The sequence below is a fragment of the Daphnia carinata genome, chromosome 3, assembly GCF_022539665.2.
Source record: "Daphnia carinata strain CSIRO-1 chromosome 3, CSIRO_AGI_Dcar_HiC_V3, whole genome shotgun sequence".
Taxonomy (NCBI): domain Eukaryota; kingdom Metazoa; phylum Arthropoda; class Branchiopoda; order Diplostraca; family Daphniidae; genus Daphnia; species Daphnia carinata.
The window spans coordinates 11,631,759-11,645,954 of record NC_081333.1 but is presented as its reverse complement, the minus strand read 5'-3'; the positions used below and the strand labels follow the sequence as shown (position 1 = coordinate 11,645,954).

Below are 14,196 nucleotides of genomic sequence, written 5' to 3'. Positions count from 1 at the left end.
CCCAGTTGCCAACGAGATGCTGAGTTTCCCTCTAGAGACGGACACATTGTGTCGCGTGCAAAGACGGGACCGGAGACGGAAAAAAGAAGACAATTTGTTTTGTGTTTTAACAGAAAAAAAAAAAAGAAAAGAAAAAGAAAATAAAGACAATACACAGGGAGTGTCTCTCGCTCCTTTTGATTATCAATGGTTGGCACGTCGCTTCATAAAAGAGAAATCGTTTTTTTTTTTTTTTTTTTTTTTAACGTTAGTCCCGCCCTTTTTTTTTTTTTTTTGCCGAAAGGTTTCGTGTTGTCCTCGAAAACGCGGCCGTTTGACCAAACCTTCCGGTTACCAATTATGGAGGAGAACTGGGAAGCTTTTAGTTCGGCTGTTGACTCTTTCATCGATCCAAACGTTTCACATTAAGACCTTCTCGTACAGCGCACCGAATCACAACGATAACATGAATAATATCTAAAAGAAGGGGGGGTCACTTTTTTCGCTCGTGAAAAAATACGTGAGTGACATCGTGTACCGTTTAAAAGGCGTCAATGGACAGCAGACTCTGAGAATCGATTTGAGTTTAACACATGCCCTATTGCAATTTCCATATCGAATTCCAAGTACGAATAGAAACTGAAAGATTGTGATAGGCAAATTCATATTCAATCTGTTTCTTTTGAACGTTAAAAAAAAGGGATAAAGCCATGATCCAATTAGATTGTTTCTATTGAAATTCAATAATTCTTTATGCTCTTATAGCACATCACTCAACCTACGGCCTACAATTATTTTTTTTCAAAGAATAAAGTTACTGACGTAAACAAAAGTTGACCTTTCTTCCATCCCCTCGTTATAGTCTCGCTCGATATAATAAAAAAAAGAAGAAGAAGAAGAGAATCGAAACTTTGGCAGATGTGATATTGGATCACCTTCCTTCTTTTTTCTCCCTAACTTCTTCATCATTCTATTTACTTTTTTTCCCCTGTGGAAAATCGACACAGAAGAAAAGAAGGCGGGAACTGTGGGTCTATTCAAAAAAGAAAAACTTTCTTCGTAAGAAAAGACAGTCCCTGCTTCATTTCACGTACGAGGAAGAATATGAAGCCGAGCCTCTTCTTCTTTTACTCGATGCGCAATATCCAAGCTTTCCTTCCTCCCCACCTCTTTTTTTTTTTTTTTTTTTTAAATGTAGTGGACGACTCACGGGGGAACGCCGAACACGAGAATAAGGTTTTCAGCTTAACACAGAATAGAAACGGGAAGGGGAGTGTCGAGGATTTAAATGATGGGGAAAAAAAAGGGGGAAGAGAGGAGAGCAAGAAAACGTGGAACTGATGCCAACCTGCCCGACGGCCATGTCTATAGACTCAATTTCTATAAATATATAGTGTGTGTGCACGTCATTCACGCAACACACAGAACAGGATCATATAGTCTCGGGATTTTGGTTTCCCTTCCCCCCCCCCACCTCTTTTTCTTCACGAAGTGAAAGGATATAGTCAAGCGGATCCAATAAAGAACGGGAGGAGTGAGATGAAAATGGCCGCGCCAAAATTGGGAAAAAAATAAAAATAAAAATATGTATAACATTTGGGCAGAGAATAAGAGAAGCTTGCGTCATAAGATGCGTTTAAACGTTATCATCCCGGAAATGATAGGGGACAATATTCATCAATTGGCAGTCCCACTGATTATTAAATGACCAGTTAAAAATATTTAGGAAAAAAAAAAAATAAATAAATAAAATGAAATTATTTAATGAGGATTACTTATGAAGTATTTCTACGACCAGACGTTAAATCTGTTGGTGTGCAGTCAAAATGTCGCCATTTTTCTCTTCACGGAAACGGTTGGAGACGGACGCACAATGCGCTATGCTGTACTACATAATCTATATATACATAGTACGACGACTTTGAAAGGTTTACGATAAGGCCACGGTCATTAAACGACGTACGAACAGACAAGCACCAACGACAAGAACCCCACCGTCGAGGCACTTCAAACCGAAGAAGAAGAAGGGAAAAAAAAAAAAAAAAATAAAAATAAAAAACCTCAAAAGAAAAAATAATAATAAGCATAATAAAACAAACAAACAAAAAAAAAAAAAACAGTCCGCCTTACGGCAGCGTGAAATGCCCAAATGATGCCAAGAAAACTTAAGGAGAAACATCGCGTAACGTTGCGCTATCAGTCTTTGGCACCCGCATCGAAACACATGCGTTGGCAAAAATCAAGAGCCTCTCTCTACGTTCACCCTAGTATCTCTTCTAGTTGAATTATGACAAGCAGGTTTAAAAAGAAAAAGAACGCACAAAAAAAAAAAAAATAAAAAAATAAAAAAAAATAAAGACGGCCTTGTTTTGGCCATTTACTGACGTCAGCATGCCCAGACCGGTAGAACGGGCCAAAAAAAAAAAATTTTTTTGGAAGCTTATCAATGGCTATTGGGCCTAGCTGACCAAAAAGGTCGTAGTTCTTATTCGTTCCGTCAATGTTATACCTCACAGACGCAGCCGTTTCAAATTGATTGGCTATTCACCATCATCGATTGAATCGCTTCTCATCTTTGTACAACTGACGGGCCACGACCGCGCCATCGCTCGAAGAAAACAAGAGAAAAAAAAAAAAAAAAAAAAAAAAAAAAAAACATCAAGAGCTCGTTACGTAACCCATACGTGGGTCAATGGCGAGGCTAATGATTGCGAGATGTTATTTACCTTTGGTCTGATGGAGAACCCAATTTAAAGACACCATTATTAAAGCATGAATGTAACCCCGCGGGTTGGGAAAGAAGGGACGGATGGATGGACAACTAATAATCGTTTTTTAATCTACAACGTAGAGGACGTCGAGTGTGTATCGATGTGGTATGCATAACTCAACAGCGGGGACAGGTCTTCAGCTTGACCCAGTACAGTAGGAATCCAGATGGCCGTGGATGACGTCAATAGAGGCGTCATTCACTCACCTAAAGGGAAAACCTTTGTTTTGTTCACAACAGATTTTTTTTTTTCTTTTTCTTTCCCTAAGAATAACAAGGTGATGAGCGCAAAAATGAAAACAAGACGGCAGCCATGGCGAAAACTTGAAAGGGGATCAGCAATAAGCCTACGGTGCAACCGCCATGAAAAAGAAAACAATACGAAATGAGTAAAAAGACACGAAGAAAATCTTGGAATTCAGCGGTTTAATGTGAAAAAAAAAAGAAAAAAAGAAAAAAAAAATGGAGAAGATGAGCGAAACCATGGAGATCTAACGATAAATCTCAGTGGATAACAAGCAATCCGGGTTGTTCAATTTCATCTTGTGAAATCAAACACGCCGCGTTGGGCGCCCCAGCCACGGGAAGAAGAAAAATATTTACATATGAAAAAGGGATTGAATGCGGTACACAAAAAAATCGACTACGTAACGCGGATCTATGTGTACTTTAAGTCTAACCCAAATGTCAGCCTATTTTCATTACGCGAATGCGGATGGATTGACGACGTGGGAAAAAAGGGGGGGGGGGGAAACAAAAAAAAGACTTAAATCTAGGGTGGGAGATCCTATGCATCTGTCACTGAAACATTCGTTCAGTTCAACGCCTCCAATCCTGTAGGGCAAGCCGACTTTTTCTCTGTCTCTTATTCTTTTCATTTCCCGGAGACACAACGAACACAAAAAGAAAGAAAAAAAGAGGAAGGAAATGGACGACCATGTCATCTCTTATTTCAGACACGAATGCGTGTCGCAGTGGATGGAAAAAGCTCATCGGGATTCGAAGGAACGAGCAAAACTTTTGTCCCTTTCTCGGCTGGACGGCAATCTCGTTGGTGGAGGAGGGGGGGGGAGGGAGGGTTCGCGGGGGAAAAATCGGTGAACACTCACCCCACTCTGTCGATGTCCATTCATGTCCGTCCAAGAAAAAAAAAAAAAAGAAAGCGATCGCCTATTTAGTTCCGTACAAACGGCCGACACATGACCACTATTGGCCGCTTGCCACATAACCGGAAAGCGCCATCAAATAAATAACAGAGTCTTCCGTCACCAAGAGAGAAATTACAGAAGGGCGATAAGGAAAAAACAAAACAAAAGGCTGATAAGGTGCGCGAAAGAGGATTTTGCGATTAGCGACATCATAATTGCAAGATTTAAAAAAAAAAAAAAAAAAGAAAAGAAAAAGAATTGAATGCTACAAATCAAGATAAATCACCTATTGTTATCTGCGTCATTGGCGATCGAGTGAAAACATTATTATTTTTTTTTTCCCGCTCACTATAACGTGGTTATATAAGCTAACACGAGAGGCCCAGAAATCAAAACTTTCGATATGAAAAGAGGGGAAAGATTGAAGAAGAAGTCAATAGTTTATCGGTTCTCGAGAGCCTCCAGATCCACACATGGATGTAACGGGGGCTTACGTAACGCGGGCTGGTTATAGCACTGGCCGTTCAACCCACGCGCAGTGGAAAACGCGGGCAGAGAGCGCATGCCACCAAACTAAATTTAGATTTACCATAGGACCATATTTTTTTTTTTTTTTTTTTTTTTTTTCGCCCGCACTCTATGCTTTGCTACGTTGCCAATTCAAAAGTCAAAGCGCTGGGCGATCATGACCCTTACACATTTTCTTTGCTGACATAATGCCGTTCGCGTGTCTCTGTAAATTTAGAGGGAAATGTTTTTTTAAGTTGGGACCTCGAGCCGGTCCGGCCCTAAATGATACGTTTTCTTTTTAAAGGCCAACAAACGCACGTTATGCTTAGCAAAGAAAAGGCATTCTTCCTTGATAGAATTATCACGATGGCAGTTTCGGCCCAGGATGAGATTACGCACGTAAGGGAGGGCGGGGGTAGCTGTCGGCATTTTGCAAAAGATTTGGTTAACTACATTTCAAAAAAAAAAAAAAGAAAAAAATTGGCAATTGTTAAAAATAGATTGGACGGCCATGGAATTAAAACAAATTTTCTGGGCGCTTCTACGGGAATGGAAAAGCAAAAATTCCAAGTTTTGAAGGAAAAACAAAAAACAGAGAAGACTCTTTGGGGAGTCGTTTGACAGGTCAAAGAAGTGAACTAAAAATCACAAACACACAAACAGTCCCAGACGGGCGATTTTTCTTAGCAAAGAGCTTAGAAATGGGCCACACGTCGCTGATGCATTTCGTTATTTTTCAAAGTAATACACAAGGCAATAAAAAAAAAAAAAAATGAAAAGATATTAGGATTTAATACATCCCAATTAAAACTCGCTCAGTGGGCGTTTTTATTTTCAAACAAATCGCTTGAAATTAAAGAACAACAACAACAACAAAAACGGACTTCTCTTCGATAATTGAAGAACAACTGACGCAAAGTTGTTGACCTCATTGCGTCTAAAACATACTGTACGTCGACGTCATTTGTTTTTCCTTTCCTTGCAATCAAAATCTGGCTTCTTTACGGACCTTGTTTCGGACGTAAAAAACAATTTCCTCGAGATCCAATATCCAAAGATCTACGATAACGGCTTCTTTCTCTTTCGAGAATTTATTAGTTTTAATCGCTTCTGCCCAGTGGTACACAATCCAAGTGCTCTTCTTCGCCGCTCCAGCCAAATTCAAATATCCTCTCCCCCTTTCAATTTTGAACTGGGAGCGAAGAAGCTGCACAGCGGCTATTTCTGGCTTGTCGTTTGTTGCTCTTTTTTAAAACTCGACCAACAACAACGACCGAGAACTTGTTGTATGATTCTACTTTCTTTCTTCTTTTTTTTTTTTTCGCTCTCCCTCATGAGCAAAATAGAAATTTAACGTTTTTATTTTGACCTAAGAGAACAGTCTAACAGGAAGTGGTTGTCAGTTGAGTAAATGCATTTACATTCACGCATAGCTCGTGAGTACCCAACGAACTGTTAGCCTGTCATTCATGTCAAACGAAACGTCAAACTGTTTGAATTCTCGGACGGACCAGCTGTAGACGTCGCCCGCAAAACATTTACAGAGAGCGTTATTATTATTATTATTATTTTTTTTAATATCGAGATGTGATCAAAGTTTACATTACGCCGCCACCCCCCCTGAAATGAGATAACAAATACCAACTGGGGAGGCAAAGCTTCGCTGTTTGTCCGCTTGGCAATAGATAGGAAGAGAAAAAGAAGGCGGGGGGGACAAAAATGAGAAGATGAGGGTTGTCAACAAACGTAATTAAGTGGCCGGAGAAGAACCTGCGGTCGGGAATCGAATGATGAGTCTAGCTTTTCCCATTACCTCCCTCCCTCCCTCCCCCCCCCCATCGCTAGCGATAAACCAACAGGAACAAACAGAAGCCAATCAAATGGATTGAAGCCAATGATGGTCTCCAATCATCAGCGTACCACATCACACATCCAACAAAAAAAAAAAAAAATAAAAAATAAAAGAAAGAGATCCTTCCTCGTACACATACACACACCATTTTCGTGATAAGGTTTCATTTATAGCATTGTATATATATATAAAGAGTGACGTCATACGAGGATATAAAAAAAATCGACTGCATTAATCATCCTTTTTGTCTGAATATTCCACAATCATCCATCAACATCATCATTGAAATTGATCCAACAACGTTGTCCTCGCAGCGCGACACCACTTTTGTCTAAACAACTGGCCCCTCTAACAAAGAGCAGTTAAAAAAAAACAAAAAACAAAACAAAACAAAAGGTTTCAACAGTGAGTGCGAAAATAAATTTCATCTTCACCTCCTATTTTCTCTTCAATCATTATATGGCGTCATGAAAGAGACACGCCAGCGACTCATCAACGATAACAACCCGGATGGCCCTTTTTTTTTTTCTCTCTCTCTCTCTCTCTCTCTCTCTCTCTCTCTCTCTCTCTCTCTCAAACAGCTGCTGGGTAATTCACGAATCGTCAGGAGCCCTTCATTAAATAGCAAACGAGATGGTGTGTTATCTCCCTCCCCCCCCCCCTTTAGACAACTGGACACCATCCCTACCGAAATGGACGTGTAATGCGGCGCAAAACGAGCGTCGAATCGATCATGTGGTTGTCTCTCCTTCCAGCCATGGAACACCAGAACAGCACATCGCGTTGGGTATTGATTAGCACCACACAAATAGGCCCAGCTGTGATTTTGTTTTTCTTTTTTAAATAACAGACGTAGACGATGAAGGATATCATTCTTTTTTCAAGACACACAGCACACCCAGATCATTGGTCGACTGGAACGCGACGGAAGGCGGAGAAAGGGGAATAAAAAAAAAAAAAAAAAAAAAAAATGAGTTAAGGGGCAAAGTCAGACGACCATCGGCTTATCCTTTTGATTTACAATCTTCGTGCGAGTCGAGTGGGTTTTTGGAGGACGATGTCAGAGCCACACCTTACGCGGAGCCCATAGTAATTTATCTGGCGAATGCGTGTCTCTACTTTAAATCCACTAAAAAATCAAACCAGCAAAGTTGCATTGCATTTTACTATTTGGGGAGGAAAAGCTTTGTTTGTCCTGTTCTTTTTACTCATCTAATTACAACGGTTCCCTTTCGCATGCGGTTAGGTAAAAACTAGGGCAGCGGAAACGCGATCGACGAGCTGTTTGTCATACGAAGCAAACGGGGGGGGGGGGGGGGAAGAGGAAGGAACGTGCACGAACAAAAAGAGCTGAAGAGAGCAATCAAGTAGCGGACGAGAAACTAAAAATGGCACAGTTGCGACAACGCGGCAAGAGAATTGATCCTCGACAGTCGTGTCGGTATAAAAAAACAAAACAAAAATGAATAAAATATGGGAAATTAAAAAAATGAAAAAGATTACAAACCATTTGAGAGGTGATAGCTTTGTTTCTTATCTTTCTGTCGAGAGATAGATCTTTTTCTTTCTTTTACCCCCCCCCCCCCCCTAGCAACGTTCATATAATCCGACGCTGGATGGCCGCCATCTTGTTTTCCAGCAAGAAAAATCCCACGGATATTCCAAGAAAAAAAAAAAAAAAAGATCAAGGAAGGAAATTGTTTGCAATCCTATCCCACGCAAAATGGCAAATAATAAAAAAACAAAAAAAAACATTCATTTTTTTGGGGAGGATAGAACTTTGAATCGGGATGAAAAGAAAGTGTTCCCATTTAGGAGAATCAAAACAAAGGAGTTTGAACAACAAAAAAAAAAAAACGGCCATTATGTTAAAAAGCATTTACTGCTTTTATCCCAACGATTTTTATTTTATGAAAAAAAAATAAATAAAAAATAAACAAAAAAAATGTTAAATAGAATTTCTAAAAATAACAAATGGCTGGCGGGAGTAAACAGTGAGACTGACAGTAAACACTGTCAATGCACTCAACGGTTCCCTTCTATTCTTCTCGTTCGCCCCAAAAGGCTTAAACGAAAAGGCGAAAGAAATCACGTGCGTCAAGAAAAATCACACGTCATCCCGTAAAAACAAAACAAAAACGCATTTTGCTTGTTCCAACACGGCCAACGAGTGCCACGGAAACGATCCCTGTACGTAAAAAAAAACATTTCCTTTCTGCGCATCGACTTCCGGAGAAAGAGACGAATCGATGATTCGTCAATCTTCTTTTATTTTGACACGGACAAACACGGAACCAAAAACAAAAAAAAAAAAAATAACAAATGTTAATGGTTTGATGCGCGTAATGGTAGTCCAACTTTTGCAGCGTCCAGCTAATGATTCAAACTGGACGGAACCAACGACTTTCCCAAGAGAATACAATCACGCGTCCATTCATCTAGCTGTCCGTGTTGTTGTCTAACGCGCGCTCACCCTTTCTTCAAAAATAACCGATCAACAGAACACAAGAAAATCCAGATTCATCAACAACGATTTGACGATTGCCAAGCCGAAAGAACTTGCGTGACACCCTCCCCCCCCCCCCCAAAAAAAAGGCCACGCCCTAGCCACTGTCGAGCATCAAGTGTCGCTCACGAATGTGACACTTGACCAATTTTCACCGACATTTCCATAAGGGTCTGCTAGAAATCGAGGCGCAGCTGAGGTGAGCAGTTATTGATCCTGAATCAACAAAACGCAGGGGACGAAAGAATTTTCTTTTTCAAATAAAAGAGAAAAGAAAGATGTGGAATTTCTCGTTCCAAAAACGATGATTTCTCTCTGCGCGAGTGTAGGACATAACATCCGATTGGGGAAAAAAAAAAAAAAAAAAAAACCTGGGACCGAAGCCAGGTTCCATTATCTGAGGTGGTCTTCCATACGAAGAGGGGGGCCCTAGGAGATAGCTCCAGGGGAAGTAATACATCAATAAATAAATAAATAATGTAACGTCAAGTCAAAAGCAGAATTGGAGCGGGGGGTAGTACAAGCAACGATGCGTGAAATGTCCAGTCTATGCGGTCCAGCCAACTGGGCTTTCCACAGCGAATAATATCTCAAAACGAGGAAGAACAACCTCCCCCACAAGAAAAAAAAAAAGGAGGAATTTCCAATTCCCTTTCAAATAAAAAAAAAAAAAAAGAGGAAAGAGAGTAATCTAGTTCATCTTGTTTGTTCATTCCAGTAGCGGTTCACCAAGTCAATGAACTGGGCAAACGCGAATCGCATTTCCAGTCAGCGGGATTTCTTTTGTCTAGATATCCCCCCCCCCTCCTTTTTTTTTTCTTTCCTATAACTTCCCCCCGTTGCATCCCAACCGGATATGAGGACTGTGTCCTTACAGCCGAGTTTCCATGTATTCCCTGCCAGCAAGACCAAACAAATTCAATTCTCGTGGTTAACAAATCACGTCACATAGCCGGAAAAATTGTGCCCACTTTTCCTCCTCCCTCCCCCCCCACTCCCAGATAAACAAAAACAAATCCATTGACTCGTTTGCGATAAACAAGTTAGCCGACGATAAAAAAAAAAAAAAAAGAAAAACTCGCTACAGTTCCACAGAAATGGCCAATAGCTGCGTGATCTATCTTTACCATCCCCCCGCCTACATCGTCCAACGACGAAAAAAAATCATCGTTTCATAAGAAAAGCATAACATGTGGACGCTAATGGATGACGTAGATCTGCCCATTCGGGTTCGTCCAGTCGTTAACGAGGCAATCAAAGCTCTCACAGTCTGCGTCTTGTTGTTTACGAGGGAGTGGGGCAAAAATGCGTTTGACATCCACGATGATGCCCAATTCAAAAAAGCTACTCACTTGTCGACATTCTTTTGTTTTTTGTTTGTTTTTTTCTTCTCAAGCCATCCGTAATTTTATCAAATAATAAAAAACATCTCATTCAGTTGAACCGGATCGGAAAATCCGCCCCGTTTCTTCATGAGATCATTGTCCAGCAAAGAATTTCCGCTCCAGTTGCATTGAGACATTCATCAACCCCCCCGTCGATGATATCCAAAAAAGGTTCACACTCGAGCTGCGTGTCACATTTTAGGGTGCGGATTTAGCCATCGATTTTCATCTCACACACACACACACACACACACACAGAGAAAAGAAAGGCGATGCGCGCAAGGAAATTTGATTCCATCGGAGCGAATCGGACACACAAGTATGGAGAAAAGCTGACGCATACTGCACTCCCATCCGGAGTGAACCAACAAAAAAAAAAAAAAAAAAAGAAAATACATGTAGGACGAAAAAGATTGGCTTGCAAAGTCTAAAGTCGTCAAAACAGAAAAGACCGAAAGGGGGGGACTTACCATTTTCAAAAAAGTATTCCGTTTCGCTGTAGCGCTCGTCGGTGAATCCGGGGCGTTTAGCTTTCAGCGCCCTCGTCTCGATTTTAGCCTACACGCAAAAAAAGATACAACAATAAATAGCTTAACAATTTTTTTTTTTTTTTTTTGCATTTAAATTCCGAACGCTCGGCTCTCCACTCGGAATTAAAAAAAAAAAAAAAACGAAAACAAAGTTGTTGCTTAAAATTCAGCACAGAAATCAATTCACGTTTTTTCCTTTCACGAATTTCAATTTTGCCATGTCAGTTTGCGACCACACCTGACAGCTCGCATTTTGCTCCTACTAACTGTCTCGTACCACAAAGGGCCCCATAAAAACGTCATCCAATTTGAAAGTCGGAAACACACGAAATCAAATTCCAAAGGATTTTAAAAACTCGGGCAAAAATGAAACGCAATCAAGAGCTTAGAAGATAAGCTTTTTTCTCGTCAATTGATTGCATTTGAAAAAAAAAAAAAAAAAAAAAAAAAAATGAAAAATAAACAAAACACTTACTCGTTTAACATCTTTGAAAGGCTCCACTTGATCGTCGTGATGTTTTCTCTTGGCCTCGGAAACGACTCCCGCGCTTATCATGGCAGCCACCGCTGCAGCGCTCCCGTTCGCTTCCACTGGCCGATTCTCACGCTCCGAAACCTGAATTAAAAAAAAAAAAAAAACGAAAAAAAATCGATAATTAATATCATTAACGTACTACACGATTCTACACTCGACAACATTTTTCTAAAGTTAAACACGGTACGTCTGTCTGGCACTGAAACTGTTTCACGTACAATAAAAAAAAAATATATGTAAATGACGAATCACGTCGATTTGTGTGTTGGCAAAAGAAAAATAAAAAATGTTGGCCGACTTTATCTCCCCGATGTTCGTCTCTCCAAGTCTTTAGGGGAAACGGAACTTTTGACTCTTTAAGCGAGTGCGCTCTGGCGAGTAACGCTCCTCTAGTTTTACCCTGCCCCCCCAACTCTTAATGAATCCCGAAAGCATTGAGATTTCGAAGCGAGGAGGGTACATGATGGAAGACCCCTTTTTGCTTTCAACTCGATGATAATGAGTGGCAAACGCAATCAAACGGGTAAAGAGGCAGGGTCCTGTATGTTTATGTTTAAGTAAAAAATATTAAAACAGGTTGATGATGGCCAAGGCGAGAGCCTCCGAAACCCATTTTCACATTTGAATTGTTGATGAAGGGGAAATCACATTCGGACTGAACCGGATGGATAAATCTTTCTTTAAATAAACATACAAAAAGATCAAGCGAAAAACTTGAAGAAGGGGAAACAACAAAATATCGAACGGCAGTGAATTAAATCATTCAGAGTTGACACCACGGGCACTTGGTACACACTCGCATGTATGACGATGACTCAAAAAAAAAAAAGAACTCGAGTGCTGACTTTTAAATACTTGAAAAGAGTAAAGGATCGTGTTCTTTTCTGCGTCTGGATAACTACTCAAATGGACCACTTTACTTTTTTTTCCAGCAAAAGAAAGAAATACTGTTCATAAATAAATCCGGGACTTTCTTCTTTTTCCGAGGATGCACACGATTATTTGAGGGCATCAAATTCAAACAGAGAATCCCCCACCCTTTTTTTTTTTTTTTTTCGTTTTTCAAACTGACCTCCTTTTTGCCTGTTTGGGCTGCGTCAATAGAACTCTTGTCGGACGACAATGAGATGTGCAAATAAACCGAGAAAGTTTTGAGTAGCGAGAGACACAGCAAAATAAACACGAATTTCTATTAGTAACATATACACCACACGGCTTTGTCTCATGTTATTAGCCGTACAGTTTGGTCTTAATCCTTATTCCATCACAAGTATTTAATAACCTCCTAATAATCCCTTAATATTTACTCTTTTTCCTACAAAACAAAAGTTCAAAAAAAAAAAAAAACCATAAACAAAAGCGATAACTAGCTCACATGATTACGTCTGGCATTTTCATCATCTTGTGGTATAAAAAAAGAAAGAAAGAAAGAAGAGATTGGCTTACGTATCCGGGACAACCGACAGTTGCGTCACGGCGCAACAACAAAAATTCACGCTAACAAACAAGTAAGAAAAAAAAAAAAACAACAACAGAACAATATCATCAATTAATTCTGATATTGTGTGTGTGTCTGAAAAAAAAAAGGGTTATACAGCACAAGTGTTACAGCAAACAAGAAAAAAAAAAAAGAGAGGGAGGGTGCTCGTTACGCCTATATTACACAGCTCCCGGGTTTTCCACTCTGCGTCTAAGGAAGGAGGACAAAGATCCAAGACAAGAATACGAACAAGAGGATTACTACAAAGTCCAAATAACGACGTCATTAAAAAAAAAAAAAAAAAAAAACCTAGCGATGCCCCCCCCCCCCCTATATTCCCTTCAGCTATGGAAGAGTCGTTGTATATTTCGGTTGGCGTTTGAGAACACTCTTTTGGTGGCAACACCTTATTGTGTTGGCCGTCAAAAATTTAAAAGGGCACACACAAAAAAAAACCCCCAAATAAAGAGAAGGAAAACGGCGCTGATTTTCATTGCTGCATTTAATGTCAGAGGAGGAAGCGATTTCAGCACACACACACACGCACACAAAAGGAAAGCGTGCCGGAATAGTTTTAGGTGGGGGAGTCAAATGTTGGCCGTGATGGATTGAGAAATTCCGAGAACGAAAAGGTAAAAAAAAAAAAAAAAAAAAAAAAGATGAAAAATAAAAGTTTTTGGCACGGAACGGAAGGAAGGGATGGTGGGGGTCTTTGTCGGTTAAACGAGTCGACTCGATTCCGTACACACTTTAGTGTGCGGCCGGGCGGCAATGGATGCTGGATAATGAGCAAAGTTTCGGACAAAGTTTTTTTCTTTTTCTAGCACAAAACCAGTGAAAGTGACAGGCGTCAAAAATGGTTGAAACATTTAGACGACCAACCGAGGAGGTCAAAAGTAAAAACACACACACAAAAAAAAAGGAGTTTCGGTTGGAGCCAATTAACGACCAACCGAACCTTAAAAAAAAAAAAAAAAAATACTTCGAATCTTTAGAACATCACATCCGTTCTTTTATTATCTTTAAAAAAAAAAAAAAAAAATTTCCAATGCGAGATTTGAAAAGCTTCCAAAATAATAGTCGAGTTGGCAGTACTTGTTACGGATGTGTCGACAAAGATCCCTCTTGTCTCCATAAAGCGGTAAAAGTCGGGTCATCCTTTAAACATTCGCTATCCCCGGATTAAAATTTGAAAAAACGACCGTCAATGCCAATTAAATTCATAAGAGAAGAGACAAAAGATAAAAAAAAAAAACAATTCTGAGCCAGAAAGAAAGAATGAGACCGACAATTAGGAAAGATAACGAGCATATCTTTGGATTCAAAGTCATTCACGGTCGGGATCAACCTTTGCGACGACAACAAAAGCTTTGAAAGTTCTAAAGAAAAATGACGAGTTCAATTCGCAATTACCCTCGGAGAGAAAACAAACAAAAAGAAATTTTTTTCTGAAAATGAGAAATGTGCTGCGCCTTCCTCGCCCCCCTGGATCGAATTTCGG

At 40.0% G+C, this 14,196-nt stretch overlaps 1 protein-coding gene across 3 annotated transcripts in view; it reads right to left on the bottom strand.

Annotated features, from left to right (window-relative positions):
• The window catches only part of LOC130697350 (pseudouridylate synthase RPUSD2-like), a 35,394-nt gene that overhangs the window by 13,256 nt on the left and 7,942 nt on the right, over positions 1–14,196 (bottom strand). For all 3 annotated transcript variants that reach the window (XM_057520254.2, XM_057520253.2, XM_057520252.2), the window contains exons 2-3: positions 11,156–11,296; positions 10,621–10,708 (exon numbers count right to left, since the gene is read on the bottom strand). In XM_057520254.2, coding sequence (XP_057376237.2) covers positions 10,621–10,708; positions 11,156–11,296 — 229 coding nt within the window. The remainder of the gene's footprint in view (positions 1–10,620; positions 10,709–11,155; positions 11,297–14,196) is intronic.